Source organism: Pomacea canaliculata, linkage group LG2 (assembly GCF_003073045.1).
Source record: "Pomacea canaliculata isolate SZHN2017 linkage group LG2, ASM307304v1, whole genome shotgun sequence".
NCBI classification, from domain to species: domain Eukaryota; kingdom Metazoa; phylum Mollusca; class Gastropoda; order Architaenioglossa; family Ampullariidae; genus Pomacea; species Pomacea canaliculata.
Window position 1 is genome coordinate 37,322,549 of NC_037591.1, and position 27,337 is coordinate 37,349,885.

General features: G+C 37.0%; 2 protein-coding genes across 6 annotated transcripts; one reads left to right on the forward strand and one right to left on the reverse strand.

Annotated features, from left to right (window-relative positions):
• Nucleotides 1-126: 126 nt before the first annotated feature.
• On the reverse strand, nucleotides 127-7,293 carry LOC112556669 (tRNA pseudouridine synthase-like 1). The gene is made up of 8 exons (XM_025225876.1): nucleotides 7,136-7,293; nucleotides 6,844-6,913; nucleotides 5,314-5,426; nucleotides 4,806-4,883; nucleotides 4,279-4,434; nucleotides 2,162-2,399; nucleotides 1,585-1,747; nucleotides 127-795 (listed from the first exon to the last, which is right to left on the reverse strand). Exons 1-8 carry the CDS (start codon nucleotides 7,180-7,182, stop codon nucleotides 542-544), a joined length of 1,119 nt encoding a protein of 372 aa, XP_025081661.1. The 5' UTR covers nucleotides 7,183-7,293; the 3' UTR covers nucleotides 127-541.
• A 50-nt stretch (nucleotides 7,294-7,343) lies between these two features.
• LOC112557478 (ATP-dependent RNA helicase DHX29-like) lies at nucleotides 7,344-26,895 on the forward strand. 5 transcript variants are annotated; one of them, XM_025227359.1, is made up of 28 exons: nucleotides 7,344-7,592; nucleotides 8,021-8,109; nucleotides 8,826-8,939; nucleotides 9,228-9,357; nucleotides 9,608-9,738; nucleotides 10,071-10,190; nucleotides 10,668-10,794; nucleotides 11,233-11,511; nucleotides 13,134-13,311; nucleotides 14,033-14,156; nucleotides 14,608-14,709; nucleotides 15,077-15,250; nucleotides 17,305-17,622; nucleotides 17,927-18,196; nucleotides 19,098-19,274; nucleotides 19,953-20,042; nucleotides 20,286-20,381; nucleotides 20,913-21,002; nucleotides 21,420-21,559; nucleotides 21,732-21,905; nucleotides 22,310-22,514; nucleotides 23,196-23,420; nucleotides 24,088-24,224; nucleotides 24,935-25,025; nucleotides 25,311-25,679; nucleotides 25,794-25,925; nucleotides 26,025-26,121; nucleotides 26,339-26,895. In XM_025227359.1, exons 1-28 carry the CDS (start codon nucleotides 7,523-7,525, stop codon nucleotides 26,395-26,397), a joined length of 4,308 nt encoding a protein of 1,435 aa, XP_025083144.1. In that variant the 5' UTR covers nucleotides 7,344-7,522; the 3' UTR covers nucleotides 26,398-26,895. The 5 variants fall into 5 exon arrangements, with proteins under 5 accessions (XP_025083144.1, XP_025083145.1, XP_025083146.1 ...); XM_025227360.1 differs by having other exon boundaries at nucleotides 10,074-10,190; XM_025227361.1 differs by having other exon boundaries at nucleotides 8,039-8,109.
• Nucleotides 26,896-27,337: the final 442 nt, after the last annotated feature.

Consider the following 27,337-nt stretch of genomic DNA (forward strand, 5'->3'; position numbering starts at 1 on the left):
CAACTATGGCTGATATATAGCCATCTACTCTCTGCCATTTGATGCAATGTAAAAAGGCGGTGAAGTGCGTTAATGTATTCTTCATGCATACATACATGACCCTTTGCTAGACTATAAACAAAAGCAAAAATTCTTTCACATTTATTGAGAATTTCCCATACGTCCCTTTTCAAACTAAAAAGGGGCTTAAGTGTATGCTCAGCATGCAGCAGATGTTAGCACTATCATACATTGACCTTGACCTGTTATGCCCTATGCTGGTAACCCCACATTACTGGTTGGGGTGGAGCTGGATGAACAGACATGCTTATCACAAAAGTCTTTCTCTTGCAGTATTAAGCATAGTACAATTTAATCTTTGACACAAAACTCATAGAATTTAACAGTATTTGCAAACGGTGAGCTCCACAGAGAGAGCAAACCACTGTTTTCAGATTTGATGTTACTGATAGTTCCCCTCTGGTGCTGCTACTTATTTCTATTATTTCCCTTGTACACAGCATGCTGCTCCTGGAGTGATCTTGTGTTTCCTAAGTCACTGTTAGCTGTTGATCACCTCAGCTTCTGCAGTCTCTTTGGCACTACTTCTTTGAGCTTGATAAATATGATTTGTCAGTTCAGTCGGTGTCTGCTTTTCAAAATGTAACAGATCAAGAGAAACACCTGGATGAGCAAGCATGGATGATGGGACAGCCACCTTTTCTTGAGATAATTCCTCTGTTTTGCTTGGGCACACATCTTTGTCTTCTGCTGCTAATCCCTCTTCCGGCTGCTCCTTTGGTACATAAACAAGAACTGCAACAAATATTTCAAAATTCATTCTTTTTTAAAATGTACGTTTCTCTACAGTTTCAAAATCTATTTGCTTGGGAATGGCTTTATTTCAGTCATATCAATTCCTTTTCAATTTCCTTATCAGTCTTTCCCACAATAGTGCTATGCATACAGTTCATAAACTTTTGCCGCTTAGGATACCCCCTCTCTGTCAACTTTCTAAACTCAGGACATCAATGTTCGTCAGCTCAGTCTTAAAAGAGACTGGATGACCAAATGTTGACTGGTGCCACAGAAATATAGAATTCATGATAAGAAGTAACATGTGACACTGTATCCTTCCTCCCATTCTCTGCCCCTTTCCTGTCTTACGCTTCTAAGCATCTGAAGCCTGCTAAGTAGTGTCATGTACTGAAATTAATCCGTCATTGACAAACATATCTAAGAACACCCATGACACACCGAGGTATTAAAACTGACTTCGACAAGGCTGTCCACCTCTGTTTGCAACTTTGAAACTCTTTTGATAAGATTATGTTTCAATCTTGCATATTTTTTTCTTTTCCCTGATTTCACACTTATATCCTTTACCGTGCATGCAACAAAATCTGTTTCACCCATATCCTTTTCTCTTTTATGTAATCTGATGAATGACCATTGAGCAGCAAAAACTCTTAAAGGAGGTACATCAGTTTACCATGTGCTCAGAGTGTCACAGCCAGAGGCTTAAAAGAATCAGCTCTTCTCAGTAATATACACTAGCACTTCAACTGTGTATGCTATTTAAATGAGAATCAGGCAAGTATTTACCTTCGTTGGGAATGTATACATTCTTGAGGTAAAGCCCATGGCCTGGCAGCGCATTAATGATACCAGGGTTTTCAAGGCTGGGATTATCCAACAAAGACTTCAGTTCTTTTTGTGTCATCTTGCCTCTTGCAACACCCACCATGGCACCCATCATGCGTCGCACCTGTTTATAAGAGGTAGTCTTATTCTTTATCTCACCATTTCTGGAGAGAAAGTGTGGGGAAGTCACAAAGACCCAGGTGAAGCAAATATTAAATAAAGGTGTCTGGGAAAATTAGTTAAATGAGATATTCAGGAAAATTAAAAGAACATTTAGAATAAAGTTCATAGTAAAATGTGCTGGGCGTAATAAAGTTAAATAAACTGACAAAGAATAAGGTTGAGCATTGCCAGGCAAATACACTAAAGATCTTTGAAACTTGAGAAGACTAACTGCATCCCGTTGTAAAAAAAATACCCTTTTAATAGGTGCTTTAATAAATTTGTTGGATGATGGATATATATTTTTCTATATGTGTTTTAATGTTTTTCGCTCTTTTTTGTATAGAAATGCTAACATAAACATGTATATACACACCTGTTTGTATAAAAAAGACTTGCTTCTAAAATGCACCTCCCAGAATTCCATGCCTTCACATGAACTGGCTTGATAGTCCTCCATGTAAGCACTGCTCTTTTTAACACATATGCTCATGTTCTTTATTGGATTGCTATCCGGACTTTTGAGAAACATTTTGGTGGTAAAAGATAAGAAATTATGAGAGCCTGACAAAATTTCAGCTGCTCTTAGAAACATGTCCACATCAAATGGTGGGCTGAAATACAAAGAAGAAATGAGTTAAAGTAACTGAAAAAACAAAAATCAAATCTATAGAAAGTAAAATTAGGAAGGCTGTAAGCAAGCACGTGTATGCATGAAAGTGTACAGCTGCATACACACATCTGCATATACATTTTATCTGTGTATATTTGTTTCTACAAGAGCGACTGATGCCAGCCATGTCATGTCATTTACTTTTTTTATCCTTTAGTTTTAGTTCCAAGCTCTCTGCAAGAGTACCAACTTTACCTTATATTACAAAGATTTTGATTTTATAAAACCTCTGAAATGCTGATGTAAAATCTCTAAAGACAAAGGCCATTGCTATTCATCAGAGGGCAGTCAGATATATCACATCCATAACTGAACAGAAGAACAGTAAAGAGTGAGGCAAAGGATATTGGAACCACATGGGCTCAACAAGGGGGAATCTGCCTAAAACCTGGTCCACTGGCGAGGTGTTGTTGCAGCCCTATCCTCCTTGAGGACTAACAAGGAATAAACGAATTATAACTGAACAGGGGCTGAGAGGATTTTCAAACACATAACTGGTGGCCATTTTAAATGTGTCAAAAATACTAAGGATTGGATTGTTGAAATACCAATAATAACCCTTCAGAAAAAATTCATACCTGAACTAGCTGAAGCATTAAGTAAATGTGCAGACAAAATTAACGAAATGAAAGCTTGTCGTTAAATATAAAAGACTGAACATGTCAAGAAATATGGAGAAACCTAAACGTTTGTGACACAAATGTTTATGGTGTAATTTGTGGCTAACTGTGCAGTTTTTAATGTAATCATGACCAGTATTTATAAGGAAAAGGAACAGAATCATGAGAAACCTGACCTTGACAGTGAAAGCTATTGTCAGGAAGAACAGAGGAGCTACATCAGTGATAATGGTATAGAAGATACAAGCAGCCTTGTCTTATGTGCTCTGGAGATAGACCATTAAATGAATGCAAGATTAACAGCAATGTGTTTTGATAAGGCAGAAGAAATAAGAATTTCTGAAAAGATGAGAGTGGCCATATTACAACTTTCATATTACAACTAGCTAAGAGTAAATTGCAGTAATGTAGAAAGTGCACAGGAAGTGATGAGAATTTTAGTGGCATCTACAAGATTGTAGTTTGGTTTTTTTTTCAGTTAGTTTAGAGCTTATTTGTACTAAATTTGCACACCTCTGCCATACGTATTGTATCAGTGTAATTTAAATAACATAATCTATTAAAAACTACCAGTTAAAGCTAGAATAGACCACAAGTTCTCAACTCTATGCTATGGATTCTTTGAAGGCTTCTCCCCCTACTACTTTACTGAAATCTTGTCTGTCCACACTCCTGTCTGAAATCTTTGCTCCTCATCAGACTCCTGCATTCTTTCTTCCCTCCCACAAAGACAGTCACATACGGACAACAAACATTCACCCTCTGTGCTGCTAAGCAGTGGAAATCACTTCTACAACACATTCGCCACTCAGACTCCAATGCTACATTCAAACGCTCTCTGAAAACATATTTGATCACAAAGTACTATTCCTGAATTGCTATTCTTAATTCCCTGGCAATACCGTCTGTCATGCTAACCATCATGTAACGATATCATCTTTACATCCCTTTGTACCTTTATCTATTGCTTTACGTTCTACTCTTGTACCATATCTACATATTGTTCAGTGTGCCTATACGTACCTCACTGTCCACTGGCTGTTATCTTTCATATATCATTATTGGTCCGTGCAGAGAGTGCAATCTATCTTGGTCATGATGCTGCACTTTATAAGTTCCCATTATTATTATTAAACCCCACTATGATCCCTTTCAAGTTATTGGACAAAACCAGTAAAAACAAGAAATATGAAAACATACTAAACACGCTGGGTCCTTTCAAATTCAAGGGATGTCCAGGGATAACCATTATACTGAGCTAGATCCTTGATAACAGCCAAGCGATATACATAAGATCGCCATGCTGCATGGTGTCTGGCGCTGAAATCATCTGCAACTCTGACTGTTTTTAGGATGCTAGAACATAAAATCAAATGTGCTGCAAGCTATCACTATTATTAAGATTTTTTTTTCACATACTTCACCATTCTGAACTGGAAATGTTGAAAATATTTTAAGAATAGTCATAGCAAAGGTAAGTACATATGCAAAAAAAACAAATCTTAAACTTCTTTGGGATTATTGCCCTTTCAAATACTAGTGCCAGTGCAGAATGCTTTCAGTCAGCTCTGATAATGCTGTACAGTAATTTATTCGGAAAGACCAAAAGCCTTAACAATACTATCTATATTTCCTTCCTTTTTTCCTGTGATTTATGCCCTGTCTCATATAAATGACCAAAGGAATTCACAAAAGCAGAGTGAACAAGGAAAAATAATAATACTGACCTTATGTTTTCTTTAGATTTTTTCAAGTGATAATTTAAGAGAGAAGTTATGATATCTGGATCAAACTCGAAGTCTTTTCTGTTCACACCACCAAACAAAGAAAAAGTATTTAAAAAACAGTCTCTTCCTTGCACTTTCCCCAAAATAGCTTAAAATATAGCAAAACAACTACTATAAATAAAGTTCTGACTATGGGGTCAAACAATAAAAATGAACTGGTAACTTTTCTTCCATTGCTATAAAGTCACAAGGAAAATATCATAGAGTTTTTATAGATTCAAATGGAAATCCATGTACGAAATGTATTCTTAACTCTTGATTGTAATATTACTTACAACATTATGACATCTCACAATCTTACAGACTCTTTCCCTTAGTGCAAAATCTCTCCCAGAGTGAATCAGGGTTCCTTACTCATTTCCATATTTAATCCATTTTTATATAAAAACATGATCACTTTTATATTAATATATGACTCACATGAAAAAGCAGATATTTTAGTCTTTACCTGGGAATTAAGTCAACATGGACTGTATTGCACAAGGCATGGACATTACTATCTGTTCTGCTTGATGTTTTGACTTTTACCTCATTGGCAAGTTTTAGCTTCCTAAGACTTTCCTGCAAAAAAAAAAAGATTCTTAAACATGAATTTCAGAACCCCTAATGCACTGTGCTCGCCATGTTTAGATATAAAAATTACTTACAACTCTAGCTTAGATAGAGGTCACTTGAATGTTCCAGTGAATGAAAAATACGGAAGCATACAGAGTAGAATTAACAACAGTAAAGACTTGTTTTTGTTTTTGAGATCTACTGTAAAGTACATATATGAACCCCAAACAAAGAATCAGTCATTGAAAATACAGATCTCACAGCTGAAGGCATGCAAGTACAAAAATACATATCACCACTATATTTAAAACTGAATACATATCACCACTATATTTAAAACTGCTACTCTCCAGGGCTTCTGCTTACGCAAAAAACAGTACGCATTAAAAGTTCGGAGGACCCCTTCAATTTTCGACAATGGGGTCCCCTCCAAATTTGGGTGAAGAACAGGGACCCCTTAAAAATCTGAAGAAGGGGTCCCTGGGACCCCAAAGAATTTAGCCTTAGCAGAAGCCCTGACCCTCCCATCATTCTTGACCAATATGTAAACACGGCAAAAACAAAACACCTTATTTGCTCACACTTGTACAGTCAACATCTGACAACTTCCCTTAATTTAATCATTCCATTATGACAGCTACCATTTATTTTAGGAGTCTCTCCTGCCACGATGTACCTTTCACTACAGTACTGTCATTACTGTAGTGTAACATGCCTACAATCAAGACTTTCCATGAAAATGTTCCATAACTAAAAACTACATCAAACACTGATTAAGCTTTGTGTCAAAGACAATCTTATTTGTTCTTCTGGCAGACAACCAATTTTTGATAATTTACTGGCTATAGAAAGAACCTGTATCTCTCTGCCTCACACCTGTCTTTTTTTTTTTTTTTTGAATATGCAGTAATATCAGCCTGTCCTTAGTGGTTTTATTTAAATGGTATTGTAAAAGGCCCATAGCCCAGTGGCCATAAGAATTGTGAACTGTAAATGGCTTATCATGTCTAAGAGACAATATGTGGCAGATAAAGCTCGATCATTAGCCTTCCCCTGCCTCCTCCGTAAAATGAAAAGATGAACTCCAAAGCCAATTGGTCACAAGGGCAGTGAAGATGTGGGTCACCATGTCTAGGATACAGAATACAGGAGGATTTTAATTCTCTCCTACTATTGCTTTTATTTTCCCTTATAAAATCAGGCATTTATTTGTGCTAAGCAGCTGTTAGGTGGGCAAAGGAAATTATTCCACCCACAGGCCCCTAGCAAGCCTTGAAATGAACAAACTTCTGCACCACAATCCAGCACCAAATACCCTTTGGTACCTCTTATCATGGATCAGTGACTTACCTGAATCACTTCTCAAATATTTGTTGAGTTGTCCATAATGTGTATGCGTGTCCCTTTCCAAAATTTGTCTTACCTCAAGTACGCCAGCAACCGTTTTAAATGTTTCCACAGGTTTGCCTGCTTGTCTCTGGATTTGGATTCCTCTGTAAATTTAGAATGACATAACTAAATGATTAAATTGTTTTGTTTTTTTATACGTTGACTTTACACTACCACAAATACGTACAAGCAATGCAAGCACGCGCGTGCACACATACACACCGTGGATGGAACAAAGAAATAAAGATAATGCGTGTAAAGGACGTGAGAGAAACAAATTTAATGACTATTTTCAAAACTCCTCACTTGCGAAAATCTTCATTTACCTGTAAGATGTGCCTACATATGATAGATAGATGAGATATCTCCCCATTTAGAACCGATAGGATCAAAACTATACCAAGATACCCGAGAATTTAAAATTTAAAAAAAAACAACTCTATGAATAAAGTCACTATCTGAACACAACAAGCGTATTCCAATAAACGACAACTCAGAAGCAGAATCACAGAGCATTAAGTAGAGTTATCTGCCCTAATGTACACCGCAGCATTGGCAGCTGCATTGTGCTTTGGATTATTGTACGATTTTCGTGTCATACGTTCACTGGCAATCAGGTTAACAAACACTGGTAAACTGTGATTAAGGTGCTTTTTTTATATCACTGATGCTTAGCTGACAAGAAATATCTGTATACGACCGTAAGACACAAAATGGGAAGAAGAAAAACTAATAAACAAGCGCCCCTGACTAAAGATGGAGAAGAAAAGAAGGATGAAAAAGGTAAGGGACAGGTCAGGTAACACCTGACAGCTCTTTTTGAGAAATTGAATTATCCACTGGATGAAAAACCTGATTCTTCAATATTTTTATATGATGATTTCATGATTTGTCTATTGGAAGCATTGTTGAAAGATATATAGTGCATGAGAGAAATATGCACGGCTTGTGATCGTAAGCTTATTTGCTTAGATACAAATGTGAAGACCATTTCTCATTTAAATTGCATTTTGTAAAGAAATTCTAAAAGAATCTTAAAGAAATTAATTTGTTTAGTCCTTTATCTGTCACCATTTTCGTTTTTTCTCTCCTTTATCCTACTTTCTCCCATCTTCCCTTCCATCACTTTTTTGGTTATTTCAGTCTTTGTGTATGCTGTCTTACATTTTCAGCCACTGATTTACTTGTGAATATTTTTTCTCATGTTATAGGAATTTCTTTAATTTCAGCGAAAAAAACATATGCTCTTCCTAAGGCAGAGAGCAAAGAGCTCGCTGATAACATAGATGGAATTGAAAAAGTAAGTCATAGTAGATCTACATTCTCTTTTAGTCAATGACATATCGAAATATTAGTGTACTTACATTAGATAGATATATGTGTGTTTCAAAGAAAAAAATGTCCAGGTTAGTGCATTTAAAAAGAATTTTAATGCTTAATCAGGGCTTCTGCTAAGGCTAAATTCTTTGGGGTCCCAGGGACCCCTTCTTCAGATTTTTAAGGGGTCCCTGTTCTTCGCCCAAATTTGAAGGGGACCCCATTGACGAAAATTGAAGGGGTCCTCCAAACTTTTAATGCGTACTGTACGCAATTGTTTGCGTAAGCAGAAGCCCTGCTTAATGATTTATTAAGAAATACTAGTATTTACTGCTTTAAGCCCATCTAAATTGTTCTGGAATTTTGTATTTGTATTAAGACATATATGAACAGAGTTTCTCTCTGATTATAATCTGGAACTGAAAAGTATAATTTAGCATTATGAATTTATCTCTTATGACTCAGCTTTCTTTTTTCTTTTTTAAATATAACTTGTCCAGAGTGCACTGTTAGCTATGACCAGAATCCAGAAATGAAAAAGACATCCATAAACATTCAAATATAAAGCCAAATGTTACAGCTGGGATTCATTAACACTAACACTAATGCTTTAAGTCAAGTTAAATACTCATTCTAAAACATGCTGAGAGAATTTTCACAAAAGGAATAATACAAGATGTTAAAAAAATTTGTTTACAGGTGAACATTCCTGATAACCTGGAGAGAGAAATTGTGGACATGATCCTACAAGAACACCAAAAACAAAAACGCTTTGGAGTCTTGTCCAAACGAATTACCACTAAAAAGTTAATGGTGAGTAAGCTGTTTGCTTATTTTGTAGTTTTAGAGGTAATAGCAGGTTTTACTATTTCATGCAAGAAAGTTTGTTTAACTGCAGTGCTTATGAATGTGCATAATTTCTTAGAGGATTTATTCATTCTAAATGCCCATTATGAATGTTTCATCTTGTATTATGTTTTATAAGCAAATTTTGAATTTTGTCTGATGTCTTCAATTTAACAAAGGTTTTTGAAAACCTTGTATCAAGTCTCTGCTTTGGTTAAAAATCTCAGTTTTAAACAGATTTGTGCTTGCTTTCAGGATGTTTACAACAGCCTATCTGGTGCAGGATTCTCACATCATCAGATAGAGGCTGCCATGACAGCAACTATCATGAAAGGAGGGGACGTCCATGATGCTCTTGACTGGTTATGCCTTAACACAGCAAATGGCATGTAACTTAGGCTTGTCATAGGAAAAAAAATAATGACAAACAATAACTGCTGTAATGAGTAATGGCACTCTCTGATTATATGTTTGTATTCTTCAGGCTATAATAAGCAAGATAGTATGAGAGAAAGAATAATGATCATGTTATGAAAGTGAGATAATTTTGTGTACATATGTATGCACAAATGTATATGCCTGTGTATGTGTATGTGCATGTACATAAGACAAGAACTTTACTTGCTTATCTGCAGATCAGCTGCCAAAGGGTTTCTCACAAACACTTCAGGAGGAAGAAGAAAAGAAATATAGACCTCGGTTTGACCCTTCTCAGCAGAAAGACGCAAGAATGGGGACTTCGTCAGCTACACAAACAGTACCCGTTGTAAGTTTCTATTGCTCTTCAGTGCTTAAGATACTCAGGCAAGAATAAGTCAATTGTGCCATATAAAATGTAAGAACAGTCCTGACAGCAGTAATTCAAGCAAAGTTTGATTTATAAAAAAATATTAATTTAGGTTTAAGTAACCTAATGTAAATGAAAGAACACATAAGTTAATGAAGACCAAAATAAAGAAGTTCATGATCATTTATGCCTACATGTATGTGGATTGGTGGGTGCATGAATGCTTGTACATGTACATACATAAATATAGATGTATAGGTGCGTGAGAGGGAAATGTTATTTGTTTTCAGTGATGTATTCTTGTCATGAAGCAGGGTAAGACAGGCAAGGTTTCTAAGCCTGATGATGGTACAGTAAAAGACTGGATCCTGCAATATGCTGAACAAAGTTCAGGCTCTTCTGAGGACAAGTCAGACGAAGAGGAAGACCCAGTTAGTTGCTCATGATATTTGGCTTGTAACAGGATTTGTTTTCAGTTACATTTTAGGTGCCTGTTCTATTTTTTGTTTTTGATAATGGCTTTAAGAGCACAGAAAACTTTTGAAGTTTTAAATACAAATATTTAAATAAATTACTCAAAAATAAGTAACTAAAGTAAAATAGATAAGACATAACTAAAGTCCTCTTATTGTTTGAGGTGGGGAAAGATCTGACAGCATTTATTTTATGCTAAAGGGGAAGGGTTAATAAATAGTGTTTTGTGTGAGAGAGAGAAGGGAGGATGGAGAACGTGAAAAAAAACTGTTCATGATCTACGGGGAAAGAACACATACTGAATTGAGATTTAAACCCAGAGTGCACAGTCTTCACTGTCACTACACACTGGACTACCTAAATTGTTATCTAGTTGTAGTATTTTGTGGGATTTTTTAATTACTTTGTTTTGTGATAGTATTAATTTTTTTCAGAATGAACGATATAAAGTACTCTCTTCACAAATTGAGGAAGCGAAAAATGAGGCCTTTGATGCCAAAATGAGGGCTGATAAGTCAGGTCATACAAGAGCATCCAAGAGAATAAGGGAACTCACTTTGGGTTTGTTACCTTTTGAACAGAGCAGAGCAGACGCTAGGGGGATGCAGGGACTGGGGCAAATAGAATTGCGGGGGCTTTGGAAGCTGGCACAACATATGTAGCAGGGTAATAAAAAATTACAGACTGTCTCATCCCGATGGTGCACTTGTTAACGCAGGTCCCCCATTAGGCACAGGGCCTTGGGTAGTTGCCCCTTCTTGCCATCCCCTAGTGCTGGCTCTAGTTTTAAACTCCTAGAAATTTTGATGTGATATACCAGTAATGTCATCATTATTTTTTCATACAGTAATATTACATAATCATGACATTTTGTAATTTTTTTTTTTAAAGTAATCTTGTGAATGGACAGAACCCATAAAAAGAGTAGTGGGAAAATTCTTTGTTGTTGCTATCAATCATAGAAAATCAGTTGCTGAACCTTTTCATCATCATCAACAGAGAGAGATGCTATGGAGAGGCATCCAAACTTCAAGCCAGCCACTAAACTTGGAGTAACAAAACCGCCGAAGAAATTAGAGAGGAAAGACAAAGAAATGGAGCAACTGATTCACGAAGATGACATTCCTAAAGAGAAGAGCAGATCCATGCCGCCTACTGTTCTCCCTCGAGATCAGAAGTCAAAGCGAAGAGGCCATTCACCTGCTGATGCCGAAGACAGTGGCTTCAATCTTTTTGGCTTTGACAAGATGGAAGAGGGAGCGACTGCAGCTAAAAATGGTTAGATTAATTTCAGGAGAATAGCAGGAGAAATCTTAGCAATAATAAAAGTAGGAATGAAATAATGAACATATACTTGGCAGTTTCTCTGTTGGCTGCTGAATTCATGGAGAGACAAAAGAGTACAGCACAAACAACAAACTCTGTCAGTTTTTCTTCTGTTTGTTTGAGGCTGCATTGTTTTACTTTTTTTTTTTTGTCTCGTCTAGTCTTCCTTCTTCTTACTGTCTGACCACAAGGATATACATTGTAGACATAATTTTGTGTGTGAGACAACCATCTCATTAAAAGTATGCACACACACACACACAATACAACACAGTTTAAATATACAGCTGCAGATAATTTAATGAATTGTATAATTTTTTAACATTGTTGCTTTTCATGGTCAGAGTGTGGCAGTTACTTTCTTCACATAGCTGGATTTCTTTTTCATACTGTACCAGATGACATAACTACATGGAGTTATCCCAAACGGCTACCTCAATTCCAGCTATCCACTCCCGATTGGTCAGACCTGTCCAATAAACAGGGAGAACACAAAATCGATACACCTCACCCTCATTATGCACTTGCCAGCCAGTGAGCTCTCTCACACCAGTTTTTTGCCCTGTTTCACCCAATTCAGACCTATGTTCAAGCTACCTTGTTTCTGCCTCATGGATAAGCCTTGTGATGCCTGCAGTGCGGTCAAGTCTCTTGCTAAAACATCTTCAGTGTTCAAACTGTCTGTCTTGCTCGGCGAATTCACTTTATGAAGTTTGCGCTTTTTTTATGTCTTGGCTAGTGGCATTCTGGTTGGTTCTTTTCCACAGGCTGCTGTTGGAGATCTTTTCAGGCCATCTTATTCCCAGAATATGGCATAGGCATCGGTTGGTAAAGGTCTGCAGCTTGTTGTTGATGGTATTTGTCACTCTCCAGATTTCAGAACCATACAGTAGGACGCCTGCAGAGGTGCTCAGGTACAAAATTCAGGCTCTTCTCCAGAAAAAGGCTATTCAGGAGGTAGGACGCCAGGACCTCCCCAGCTTTTATTCCATCTTGTTCCTGGTTCCATGGCCAGGTGGGAAATGGAGGCTTATTCTGGACCTCATCTGGTTGAACGCCTTTTTCAGTGGAAACTACCAGGTCAGTGTGGGCAGTGGTGGATGTGGGAGATTGTTTGCCACACCCCCCACCTTTTCATAATTCTCTATATAGTCTTGTCATCTGGTACAGTGTGAAGAAGAAATACCATTTTTGATGGTAAAATTCCTTTCTTCGAGCACTTACCAGATGACATGATCACTGGTTCCCTAGTGCTTTCCTGCTGTATGTTTTTTCTCAGCCAAGCAAAAAGCTGGTGTGAGAGGGCTCACTGGCTGGCAAGGGTGAAATGGGGGAAGGGATATGAGTTGGTTGATTTTGTGTTCTCCCTGTTTATTGATCAGGTCTGACCATTTGGGAGTGGATAGAGGGAATTGGGGTAACTAGCTGGTAAACTCCATATCATCTGGTAAATACTGGAAGAAAGGAATTTCATGAATCAAAACTGCTATTTTCTTTATATGTCTTTACAGCCTAAATGAGTGAAATTGATCTCTACTGATGTCTTCTATTCATGCTTTGTTTGATTCCAACAGAATCCCAAGAAGCAAAGGAAATAAAGGAAGATGTAAGATGCTTTGAATATACTCGGCAGCAGTGGACTGGTAAACACCCAAAGCAGTTTCTTATTGACTGGTGTCGTAAGCACCTTCCCCAGAGTCCACCACCAAAATATGAGAAAATTCAGCTGAAGTACAACCGCTTTAAGTGCAAGTAAGCAGTTAGAGTGAGACTTATTTTTGGAATGAGCACTTTGGCCTAGTTATAACTGTACACCAACCTATCATTTACTTGACATGTCTGAAAGAGAAATAGATTTGAAAAAAAAGAATTAGTACATATTACTTTGAATTGGAATAGAATGTTTGTGCTTGCTTATGGGTTGCTGCTTAGTTCTCACACTTCAGCTAAGCTTAGCTAACCATATGGGATATTTTTTCCATATCCGCCATCTACCCACTATTGAATCCTTTAAACGTGCACTGAAAACGCACCTTATCCATAACATTACTCCTAACAACCTTTCCCATAATGCTAGTCCTTTTTCACACCCTTTTGCAATATCATGTTACTCTCAGCTCTTGTTCTTGTTATTTGGTTCCTCTTTGTGTTTTCTGTATTTGATTTTAGTCTTAATATGGTTGTTTATTCTTTTATAGTTCATATGTTATTTGCTTGTTTTCCTGTCCCTTGAATGCTGTACATGTTTCGTTCTTGTTCTTAAGTGCTAAGAGCATGCTCCTTAGGAGTGTGAGTATGCGCTTTACAAATTTTGCATTTATTATTATTATTTAGGTAAAGTGTAGGTTAACATGTAGGTTACAGGTAGCGATAGGACAGAGATTTATCTGTAGAAATGGATGCCAGGTTTTGGATCCTCCTTCATTTTTGTAACAGTTGGTCATAAGAAAAAATCTTGTAAATGTTTTTGAAGGGTGACAGTAGATAGACAGAAGGAAGGATTGTTGCAAGTGACTCCTGACATTCTTTGTGAAAATGCCAAGGAAGCAGAAATGCTGGGCTGCACACTTGCATTGTACCACTTGTGCAAAGGACAGGTATGACTGTTACATTGTTGACTAAATTGACTATAATACAGTTACTAGGTGTTAATATGATAATGTTGAATAGCAACAACATTTGTCAACATTATTATCATCATTTCTGGGTAAAAAATGAGAGAAAAACACATAAAACCCGAATATTATATCTTTTGAAAATTATTAAAACTCTCTCTTTTTCCTCCCCCCCCCCACCAACATGCCGGCTTACTCATCGCTGTACATCACTACAACAATATTTAGAGCAGGAAAGAATGGTTCGACCCATGGAAGGAAGGTTAAGGAGCCCTTGCAGTGACCCTAGTGGGCATTTTTTATTAATTGCTTTTATCTGGCCCAATAAGTACTTTCACATCTCTCTGCCAAATCTAATCCATTCTTTCCTGCTAAATGATGAAAGTTTGGCCTTTAGGTGTCATGTATCTTCTGATTTATTTTTGTATTGCAGTCTGTTTACCAGCTTTTACCTCCTCCCTACCGTGTGGTGTGGCTTGAATGGAAGGAAGAAGATGACTCCTCTAAGCAGCAAAACAAGCAGAAGGAGAACAAGGTCAGTATTTTGAGAGGAGAGTAGTTAGGACTAGAAATTGTTTTTAGGTGAGTGTGTCTTGTGAATGACTTAAGAGGGTATAAAGATTTTTAAGAAAACTTATTAACTGAAGAAATTTGATTGCCTAGATTTTATATTTGACAGTAATTTAATGTTGTCATGCTGCCTGCATGAATATTTGGATCAGCATGGATTGATCCCAGTAGTTCATGACAGAATAAAATATATATATGTACTTGGAAACCTACAATGGAAAGTCTGCTTTATCGAAATTGGACATTATACTGCAGTGGTAGTGATGATGATGTGAGTGATTTCAAAGAGTGGCAAAGCATAATTTTTAAAACATCTTGAATTTTTTTTTTAGCTTCGAGACCAGTTTGTTACCAAACTGATCAAAAAGCTGAAGCTTGATGAGAATGCAGGCGCCAAGACTGCCATTCCAGTCCCTGAAAGGGAGAAAGAAAAAAATGGTGCCCAGAGTGAGGAAGGTGACACTGCAGATGATGTGCAGGACAGTTGGGAGGCATTGAGTGATATGGTGAGGCTATATTATTAGAGAGAGAAAGTGTGTTTGTGTATGTATTGGGCTCTGTGTGTGTATTTATTCTTATTTTTATTTTGTATATATATATATGTATTGCTAAACAGTAAAAACTCGATTTTGCAATTGATTTCCCTCAGTATAACATTCGTTTTCGGAGGTCCCGGTGAAAGCCCCCATCACCCAGTGCTTTTCAATCCTCGATTATATGTTCCTTGAATTATCATTTTCCTCAGCATAAGGTTTGTTTTTCCTGGTTCCTCCAATGCATATCACATATAATCAGATCATATCAAACTCTATTGTCTGTCCAAGGAAGTCCAAGACAGAAATTTTTCTTTTGCTCACAAACCCAACCACATATACAAACATAATATGAGTGTATATATATGTGCAACAAAATAGGCAGACATACATACCCATACAAGACATTCAACACACATGCACACGTATACCTTCTCACACATACACGTGAACCTCCTAAGGAGGATGCCAGGTAATATGGCAGCCCTAAGAAATCTTGTGCCTTTTATTTAGGATGGTAATGGCTGCTGGCACGGAACCTCTGGTTGGCAGTTTTTTCGCACACGTGGCACTCTGTAGCACCTGCCCAAGGGCAACAGCTGAAATTTGGGTAGGAGAGGGTGTGTTTGGTCTAAGGTGATGTTATATGCCATCTTTCTGACTGCCTGAAAGTACAAGTCAGAAAGTGGCAGCTGTGGTGTACCAATAATTTTATTTGCCTGGTGGATAACTCTGGCCAGCCTTGCCTTGTCTTTGATGAGGAGGTGACCATGCCAGGTGGCGATGTTAAATGTGAGAATGCTCTCAACAAGAGACCTGTAAACAGTCTCCAGCACCCTAGAGCTGACGTTGAAGCTGCATAGTTTCCTTAAAAGGTACAGTCTTTTCTGGGCTTTTTTGTACATTTGGTTCACATGATCACTAAAGGAGACCTTCCATCTATCAGTGTACCAAGGTACTTAAAACTGACAGCCCTCTGTACCTGCTGTCCTTTGATTTGGATTGGTGGGGAGAGGGGGTACTGCCATCTGATAGGAGTCTGATAGTATTGGATCTTTCAAGAAAAATCTTAAGACTCACTTGTTTAAACTTTTTTGAAGTTTTCATTTGACCTGCAGTTTGGTGGCTGCTGGGATCACCGCGCATTGAGCGCATCTTTGTGATGCGGATACTAGCGCGCTACAAAACTACATCATCATCATCATCTCTTCCATCATGTGCTTTCTCAAAGGCCATCTCCTCCGTTTTCTCAACATTCAGTTCCAGAAAGCTGAGGTCAAACCAGTCTTCCAGTTACCTCATTCAGGCCAGGTACTGTGGCATGGTCTGCTGACTCCTATTTAACATTTCACTTAGAAAATGATGAAGATGTACGAGATGATTGGGACAGAGTAACCTTTGGTGCATCTGAATTTGACTTCAACAATTTTGTTACTTGCAACAAGAGCTTGTAAACTTGCGGTGTACTTTCTATTGATGCAATATGCGATGAAGCTGTGGCTGTGACACACAGCAGTGATGGAGTCGATGGCGATGCCATAAATGACGACGACAACAAATTCTGAATCAACAGGTCCATCACCAACAGCTTCCAAAGACCTTACAGTGCTGTAAACGTTACAGAAGTTTGCCTTAAGCCCACCTGGGGGTGGCAAGATATTCAAACATTTGCAACATGAGGAAAATGTTATGTCGCAAATAAGGGTGCCATCTACAAGACAGGCTTCCTTGGATGAGTTCACCCCCACAAAGAAATAAAGAAATGTATAAAAACGGTAAGAGCGTTGCTGCTCAACTGTTCCACCTTTACAACGTAATATATTCATACTTTCTCCATGTCTGGATGTAATCTGAAGCAAATAAAAGTGTTTTCTTGATGTACCTTTTTTTCTCGATTTAACATTTATTTTAGGTGGTTCCTTGAGAAATGTAAAATCGAGGTTTTACTGTATATGTTTAAAATTATTTGATTTTCCTAAAAGTCCCTTTGTTTGTAACAACTTGCATTTTATGACTTCTGATTGCAGGATGCTACAAAGTTTATCAATGACTCTCCTACTGCAGGTTCAGAAGCACCAGAATCTGCCTTATCCAATTCACCTGGGTTTCCAAAGAAACGAATAGGAGAGAAAGCTAGGAGACCTTCATCAGCTGTTTTGAAGCAGATGCTGCAAAGTCTGCATGCCACAAAACAGCACCAAGAACTACTCAAAACACGACAGGAGCTGCCTGTGTTTCAGTTTCGTCAAGAGATGCTGGACAAAGTTCATAATGCCAGTGTGTTGGTAATCGGTGGGGAAACAGGGAGTGGAAAGAGTACACAGATTCCTCAATTTCTTTTGGAGGTTTGTTACTAATTTATTTTGTTTCCTCATGCCAGTTGATGTAAGTTTGGCATATCGCTGCTTCTAATGCTATGATATCTTATAGGATTTTATTAAATAGTAGTCATGGTTCCCTAAAACAGATATATTTCAAAGGCCACTCTTTTGTTCAGCAAGAGTTGATTCCATTCATAAGAAACTGTAAAGCACTGTTTCAAAACTCAGCATGTGAATAGCAATTAAAAACAATATTTATTCTAGTAAATACATTCTTGAGCACATGAAATTTTGCAGCAGGAAAATTAAACTACTCTGTTTGCTACAGGATTTAATAGAGAAAGGAGATGGAGCCAAGTGCAACATTGTGATCACTCAGCCACGAAGAATCTCAGCTGTCAGCATTGCCAACCGTGTATCTGAAGAACTAGGGGAGTCTCCAAAGGAAAGGCACAGAAATTTGTGTGGTTACCAGATCAGGTTTGAGTCACGCAAGAGTCCCATGACTTGTTTGACATATTGTACAACAGGTGTTGTGCTACGACAGCTCCAGAGTGATCAAAATCTTTCCAGTGTGTCCCATCTCATCATTGATGAGGTAAATATGTTTATTTTTGTGTCTTATATAAGTTAACATATTCAAAATGTTTATACCCTCACTTCTAACGAAAAAAAGAACAAGTAGCATAATATTAATAACTTGTGCAGTCTTTGTTCATGTATTCCTGCAATAGATCGTCCAAAATGTGACTTTCCACCTTTTTAAATTATTTAGCTTGATCCTAACTGCACCAAAGTGTAGATCCATATGACTGTTATGATTTACAGTGACACAGCGTTGTTTTGGTCCCTTTATTGCACTTTTCTCAGACTTTCATCTTGTGAACTTCTTGAGGTTTCTTTTTTTAATTGCTGGCATTTGTGAAAACTCAGGCTGCTGTTAGTGAAACCATTCCTGTCATAGGTATCTTATTTGATCTTTCTAATGACCCTCTATAAAGTTGCAAAGAACCCTTCTTACCCAAGAGGGGACTTTATTTTGAGGCATTCTTGCCTTAACTCTACAATTCAGTCAGATAAGTTGATAAACCATGCACATTCAGCAAATGAGCAAAAATCTCTTAACTCTTCCATAAACATTACTCCTAATACTTTTTTCATACCTATCCCTGCTTGTCTTCCTTTTGCAATATGATACTCTCAGTTCTTGTTATTTAGTTTCTCTTTGCATTTTCTGTATTTGTTTTTATTCATCATTAGTACTGTTACTTGTTCTTTCATAGTTCATATGTTATTCATTGGTTTTCCTGTCCCTCGTATGCTGTCCATGTCTTGTTCTTGTTCTTAGGCGCTAAGAGCATGCTCCCTAGGAGTGTGAGTATGTACTTCACAATTTTTGCATTTATTATGATTGTATTGTTTATTGTAACTCCATGTAATAATAATAAGAGAAGACAAATGATAAAGATGATAAAAAGTTGTTTTCCATTGTCTCTAAGGTGCATGAACGCAGTGTAGAGTCTGATTTCCTTTTGATGATTGTGAAGAGGATTCTGAGGACTCGCACTGATTTAAAGGTCATCTTGATGAGTGCTACTTTGGACAGCAGAAAGTTTTCTGCCTATTTCTCTAATTGCCCTGTTCTCAGCATCCCAGGTCGTACATTTCCTGTGGAGGTTAGAATTGTTTCTTTCTTTTAAGTGCACACCTGCATGCATTATAGTATTTAAGAAATCATACTCATTGTGTGAGTGAGTGAGAGAGAGAATATGAAATTATGAGTACGATTTATTTTGTTAGGCCTTTGGGCTCATTCCAAAAGATTAGCATACAATATATTGCAGATGAAAATATATAATACACAATAGATGAAAAATATCTAAACCGTAGAGTAACATTTCTTTTCTTTGTTGCTAAATATAAAAACTTGGCAATGTTAGACAGTATTATTTCATTTTTTGTCGACATCAGCATCTGTATAAAGTCATTCAGTCTAATGTAATATATTTTTGGAATGAAACTTTTTCTTAGATCTATCTGACATGGACAAGGTAATGTAAAATGAAACACATTCTCTTCATCGATGTGACATGTAGGACATGTCTTACTTCTGTTATTATCAGAATATATATGTGAGAGAGAGAATGAGTAAAAGAGAAAAAGTTCAAAAAGTTGGAGAAGGAAGAAGATAGGGGAAGGGGTTGGTAAAGCCACCTACAGTGTATTTTCTTTTAATCATGAAATTTTATAAAAAGGCTTAGATTTTTTTTATTGTTGTTCAGTGTTAAAGCCATTTGAGATTTGCTCATGGCTGTATATGTACTGGCACTAACGATTTGTTCTATTTTCGGCAGGTTTTACACATAGAGGATGTGATAGAGATGACTGGCTATGTTGTGGATGAGGATTCACCCTACACTCTTAAACAGAGTGATCTCCTTGATGTAAGTAAAATATTTTGAGTTTGCTTTCTAGTTTAGATATTATCATTATTATTTGTAAAATTTATTTTTTATAAACCCTCACTTTTTCTCTTTCACAATTACTTTGTTGATGTTTTTTTTTAAAAAAATTCTTTTCTTTTATTTGTAACATTCCTTTACATGGACTAGTGAATTGTGTACTTGTCTATTAGATGAATTAGACTGAATTCATATGATTGAATCTTGAAACTCTTTGTTTTGTAGGAAGATTCTGCAGTAGTTGAAGTGACAGATCAAAAAGGGGAGACAAAGCAAGTGGACTTGTTTTGGACAACAGAGAATATTAGTGACATTGATAGGGTATGTTGATCTTCCATCATGATATTTATATTATACTGGCTTTTAAACTGTTCTTCCTTAGTTCTATATTCTTTCTTCTATCTGGTGGATGATATCTTAGAACAAGCTGGAATCTAGTCGAGAGATACTGCGCCCTTGATTGTTTCATGAAATAAGATTTTGAGAGTAAATTCTCTTTTTTTTCAAGACTTACCAGATGACATGACAAAAGGAGATAATGCGTTACACTACCTCTTTAACCATTGAAAAGTTATCTCCCTGACAGTGAGCTAGCATGTGTCTGCAGTGCAGAGTGCTCCATTAGTCAGGTGAGCAACTGCCTTCTTACAGCATAAAAGCCCCAATTCTAGGCCAGAATACTAGTTTTTTTTAACCAAAAAACTACCTAAACTGCGGGGAGGTCGGGAGGACCTTGACATGATGTCATTTGATAAGTTGCGAAGAAAGAGAATTTGTTCTCAAAATTTTATTTAAGAAAAAAATTAAGAACACAGTACCTCTCAACTATATTCTGTTAATGGATGTTTCCAGACAACACTGCCAGCAGAGAAGTACAGCAAGAGAACAAGGAATGCTGTCACTCGTCTTAACCCAGACAAAATTAATATGGATCTCATCATGGTAGGATTTTTTTTTTTTTAAACCATGAAATTTAAGGAGTCACTTTGTAATAGTCATTTTAGTAACATTTTCTAAAAAAGGATTGTCATTTGATGTAACTGCCAGCTGTAAAAATCTTCAGATAATACTTTTTTTTTTAATCAGAAATCTAAATTAAGTGAATTCACTCAAACAGGGTTCTCAGTTGCTAAAGAATTTGTATTTTACTTGTCAGATCCTTAGAAGGAAGACAACATCAGCTGATCTGAAATATGAACAGCGTAGAATGCACAAAAGAATGCAGCACTTTTTTCTTGCCAGCGTGTTGATCTAATAATAATAATACATGTAATGTAATAATGATGACCTGTATATTAAAATGCCATGCGTAATATGCAGGCGGGCTCATTGAACATTTTTCTTTCTTTTTTAATGTAGGACTTACTCCGGCACTTAGGGAGTTCAGAACATTACAAAGGTATGGGTGGTGCGATTCTTATTTTCTTACCAGGACTTGCTGAGATCCAGGAGCTGCATGAAATGCTAACATCTGACAGACACTTCAGCAACCCTCATAAGTATGATTCTGATCAAAAGATAGCTCATGTATCCAGATGCATACCTTGCTAGAATATGATGCTTAAATTTGAAAAATTTTTGTTTGAATTGTATTTCAGGAATTTGTGTAGTATAAACTACTGATTTCTTGCACATCTTTGTACTTTCTTGTGTATTGCTGTTTCTTGGCAGATTTCAGATATTTGCTCTTCATTCAGTCTTATCCTCTGAAAACCAAGATCAGGTGTTTGCAGTGCCACAAAGGGGAGTCAGGAAGATTGTTATTGCTACCAACATTGCAGAAACAGGAATAACAATCCCAGACATTGTTTTTGTGGTGGATTCTGGAAAAGCCAAGGAAAACAGGTACTTTGAGTGTGCTTCATGTTTGTGAAAGTTGGCCATCATTAATCTGACCTCAGCTGTTCTTTGAAAGAAGAGCACAGTTTTGGGTATCATCCTTCATGTACACATTACCCACACTGTTATCTTCATCTTCTCAACATCTTTCATTAGTGTGAAAAGTTTTTGTCAAGGAACCTTTTAAACAGAGATGAACATTAGGTAAATTGCATGTATTTTTATAACATTTAACTTTAAAAAAAGGAGATGCAAAAAGATAGGTGTGCAGAGCTGTTTCAATGGAAACCAGTTACATACAAATAGGAGTAAACTTTGGTTCCTTCATGAAATTAAGCCACATCATCTCCACCTAAAATATATCTGTTTCATTTGCACTGTTTTATCTTACTTCTGTCTTTATTTTACAGATACAAAGAGACCACACAGATGAAGTCCCTGATGGAGGTTTTCATTAGCAAGGCAAATGCAAAGCAGCGACGAGGTCGGGCTGGTAGAATTCAGAAGGGGTTCTGTTTTCGAATGTACACAGCTGAGAAATATCAGAAAATGGCAGATTTCATGCTGCCAGAAATTCTGCGAGTGCCACTGGAGGAACTTTGTTTGATTATTATGGTTTGTGAACTTAAATGGATACTAACCTCTAATACAAAATTTCAGGATTTGTTAGAGTGTTGAGATAAGATCCAAAATATGTTGCACTTTTCAGCCACAAAATGCTAGTTTAAGTGTATTTCATCATTGAAGTTGGGGGATTTTACTATTTTTCAAAGATTACCAAGTGCTCAATGAAACAATCTGACAACATAACATTTCAGAAGCGATTCATCTTTTGAAGCATCAATGGATAACTCATGGTTTACAGAACTTTGTAAAGAGCTAGTGCATGAAAACTTCCAAAGTACTCTAAAATTGAGAAATGATATCTGTGACTGAGTGAGTGAGCCTTCAAATACAATAAAACCAAGACTTTGTCTGACTAGGCTAATTGTCTATCTTTGGTTAACTCAAAATTCTTACCATGGCTACACTCCAGCTTCATTATCTTGATGCTGTAATCAACTTTGTTGGCTTTTGAAAAAATCTACTACAATGTATGTCATTCTGATTTTTGTTTTTTGTTTTTTGTTGAGATAGAGATGGCACTATATATTTGTGATTTTATTTTTGTGTATAAGTGTGTGTGTGTGAGAGAGGCAGATGGAAAGAGTATGTGTGCACTAGTTGTGTACATATGATATTTTTCATGCATATGGGGTTTATGAACTCCACAATGTATTCTTTCTAATATAACAGAAGTGCAACCTGGGAAAGCCAGAAGACTTCCTTGCAGAAGGGCTAGACCCTCCACAGCCCTCCAGCATTTCACGGGCTATGTCTTTGCTCAGGGAGGTAGGGGCATGCTATGCGGATGCACCCTCTCTTACCCCGCTAGGACATCACCTGGCATCCCTTCCAGTGAATGTGCGAATTGGCAAGATGTTGATCTTTGGAGCAATTCTGGATTGTTTGGAGCCAGTGGTTAGTTTTCTGTAGATTAGGACCACATTAGATGAACGATGATTTTTATTCGTTTATTTTTTACTATTATTATTTGTTTTTATTTGTTTTTCTGCATTTACGGTGAGCAGTTATCAAGACTTACAAATCATGTTGCTTTGATATTAATAGTTATCAGGATTTACAAGGCATATTGACCCAGGGCTTCTGCTTACGCAAAAAATTGCGTACAGTACGCATTAAAAGTTCGGAGGACCCCTTCAATTTTCGTCAATGGGGTCCCCTCCAAAGTTCGGCGAAGAACAGGGACCCCTTAAAAATCTGAAGAAGGGGTCCCTGGGACCCCAAAGAATTTAGCCTTGGCAGAAGCCCTGTTGACCTATTAGTGATTGTTATGGATTACAAAGCACATATTGTTTTTAAGTATCTGAGCATTCTTGATTAATAGTGAACCACTTTTAGAGTATAGTACTCATACTCTGCTTTCTAAATTCCAGCTGTTGGTAGAATTTGTGTATTTATTTTTGTCTTGAAAGAACAACTGTTTTATCCCCATCAATTCACAACTACTGTTTTGTGCATATAGGTATGAAAATTAAGAAATGGTGAAGCTGCAGTTTTGAGTGAAACAAATTTCTAAACAAAACAAAAATAATCAGCACTTGTCTGGTTTTTATTTTTATTTTAGGCAGTCATAGCAGCAGCAATGGCAGATAAAACTCCATTTGTAGTGCCTCTAGGCCGGCAGGATGAGGCCACAGAAGCAAAGAAAGCTCTTGCCACTGCTGCCTCAGATCATTTAACATTGTACAAAGCATATCAAGGGTATGGTGCTTATTTTTGATAGATTATGTTGTGTTTGCATGGTCAGTGAATAACTTTCTAAGTTTCTTATTATGCTTGTGTTACACTCTCCTAGCCTATATGTGGATTTTCCTCTTTCTTTAATTTTATTTACCTTTTTAAAAGGTTCAATGGCTTGAATTTTGAAATTGAGTCTGTTTTGTGGGTTTGCAAAATTGATAAAACGATTTTTTTTTTAAATCTTATCTGTGGAAAAAATTTTTTAGTTTTAGTATTTTTAATTAACTTTAAAAAATGTTTCCCCCTACCAGGATGTGAATGTTTTATCTTGCCCAAAATACATAGTGTTGGACCTCTCTCAGATGAAATAGCTTAATACAAATGTACTTTATAACAAATTAACAAAATTCGAGTTTCATTATTTATAGGAACAATGGGTTAGTCTCTTGCATGTAGGAAAGTTTTCAGGGAAGGATTTCAAGCAAGCTCATTGATCACCTATGCCAGGGATGCCCAACCTATGGCCTGCAAGCCATATCCGGCCTGCAAAGGTGCCTCATATGGCCCGTTCATTTTAACCAGATGCAGCATAATTTCATTTTTAATGTCATGATTCTAGCAAAACCGCCAATTTATGGCCCACGAGATTTTATATCATGTCCAGTTCAGCCCTCGAGCGAGGAAAGGTTGAGCATCACTGACCTATGCATTTGCAATTTCTTTCCCTTCAGATGGTGCATTGCTAGAAGTAAAGGGAAAGCTGAAGAATTCAAATACTGTAATCAGCACTTCTTAAAACGTAACACCTTGCTAGACATTGAGGTATGTTTGGTTTGGGTTTTTTTTCCCCCTCCTCAGTTCTTTATTGAAGGTAGATGTGCATGAAAAGCTGAGCCCAGGGAAGTGTGAAGCCTACTGCTGTTAACCACAAAATCTATGGTCATCATTCTAGCACATTTGTTATCAGAGCAGGAAACTTTTATGAAAGTTTGCTTATGCTACAGAACTAGGAAATGGATTTATTTTCCTAATGACAGTTTGCTTGCCATCTAAAAGAACAGAGCAACTCATTTTCCAGTTTTAGTTTGTGCTGAATATTTGTTGCAGAATGTTAAAAAAGATCTCATAAAACTTGTCAATGGCATTGGCTTTGGCACTGAACTCTCAAGGCTTCAGTCACCTGCATTGTCTTCAACCACCAGCTCACCTGCTGTCCTGGATATCAGCAAGCTCACCTCCAAAACCAATGAACTGGACCAGCACACTGTTGCCATGGTGAAAGCAGTTCTCTGTGCAGGACTATATTCTCAAGTTGCTAAGATTACACCAGTAGATAAAGCTGAGGTCAGCGCTCATCCAGGTATGAAAAAGCCATGCCTGGTGGAGTCAGCTCAAGGCCACTCCCAGATTCACCCTTCCTCAGTCAACCGCTTTCTCATGATGCACTCTGTGGCCTGGCTGACCTATGGAGAAAAGGTCAGTGGATTTGCCCATTTTTGCAAGTCTCTACCATGTCATTCATACATATTGTATGCTCATGAATTCTGATTTTTTAAAACTTCAGAATTTCTATTATCATCTGCTTTACAGGTGCAGTCAACACGAGTATATCTGAGAGACACTACATTAGTTTCAGCATATCCATTACTGCTGTTTGGTGGAGATATTAAAGTTCAGCATCTACAGAAACTCTTGTTAGTGGATAACTGGATCAAGTTTACAGTAAGTAAATGAAATGGAAAGATAGAAGGAAAATGTGTTTGTGTATGTGCTCAAAAGTAATATAGACATAACAGACAAAGTGCATTGTTCTTGTTGCAGGCTGTTGCCAGAATTGGTGTCATCTTCAAAGAATTACGCATGTTGCTGGAACAACTTCTAGAAAGAAAACTTAGAGAGCCATCCCTAAATGTGTCCAGTAAGAACCAGATTTTGCACACTACTGTACAAAGATGATTACTATGTTTCCTAATGTTTTTTTTTAAACTTCAGATTTCTTATGTTTTCTTTCTTGTACAAGGTGGGAAGAGACTAGCAGCGTTTATTACCCTGTTTCATATTATAAATGTTAGGAAAATACACTAATGTACTCCTATACCAGACAATAAAAAAATATGTTGCATTCTTTTTCTTAGACAATCAATTGATTCAGCTGATAACACAACTCATCAAGTCAGAGAAGCCTGTGAGATAGCAGCTGATGTCATCTGACTTGGTCATCTTGTCACACCTGTATCATACCAGATTGAACTCATGTGCTGAACCTTTGGAACAGGGGATGATTAACTTGTTTCTTGTGCTATTGACATGTATGTGAAACTTGTTTTGTGATGCTTTCTGTAAAATGTAATAAATGTGTTCAGGTGGATGATAGTCCAACTTTTTTTTTTTTTAATGAGTGTACATAAGGTGCCCATCATGAAGGTGAAACATGCATCCCTTGTTTCTCCTGCACCAGGCAAAGTATTGTCTTTTAATGGCTTAAAACTTAATTTAAAATGTACTGAAATATACCGATTTATATTTATGGTTGATATACTCTCTACAACATGAACACTGAGATGCATTCTTTTTAACAAGATATTTGTAATGATAATGTTGTGCAACAGTTTCTTTCTTATCTTCTGCTCCCAACTCACATTTCATTTAGATAATTTTTCAGACAAAGCAAAATAAAAATGTATAACAATTATCTTTTTTTTTTTTTTGTATTTTTCTCTGCATGCGTCTGGGATGGGGGTAATGATGTCATGTGGGCCATTTCTGTGTATGATTAAAAGGAGGTTGAATGAAAGCAGCGTTAAAATGGTGGAGACGATGATTGCATAACTATGATAGGTGCATTTGCTTGAAGTTCCTTTCCATCGATCAATCCCTATAAACAACAGTATGGTTCCTCAACCAACATATGATCATGCATACTGTATATGGAGCTGACGGCTATTCATCGCAGTATTTTTTTTCTTTGCATTACCTGTCTTTACTGCCTTCTTTCAAAATATCTAGCAGAATACTCTTAGTTTAGTGTCTTCCTTGTTACTCCTCTGAGGAGCATAGGGCCGCAGGATGCTCATTACAAGACTTTTTTTTTCCATATTTATTAAACAAAGATATAAAAAATATTTACAAGTATT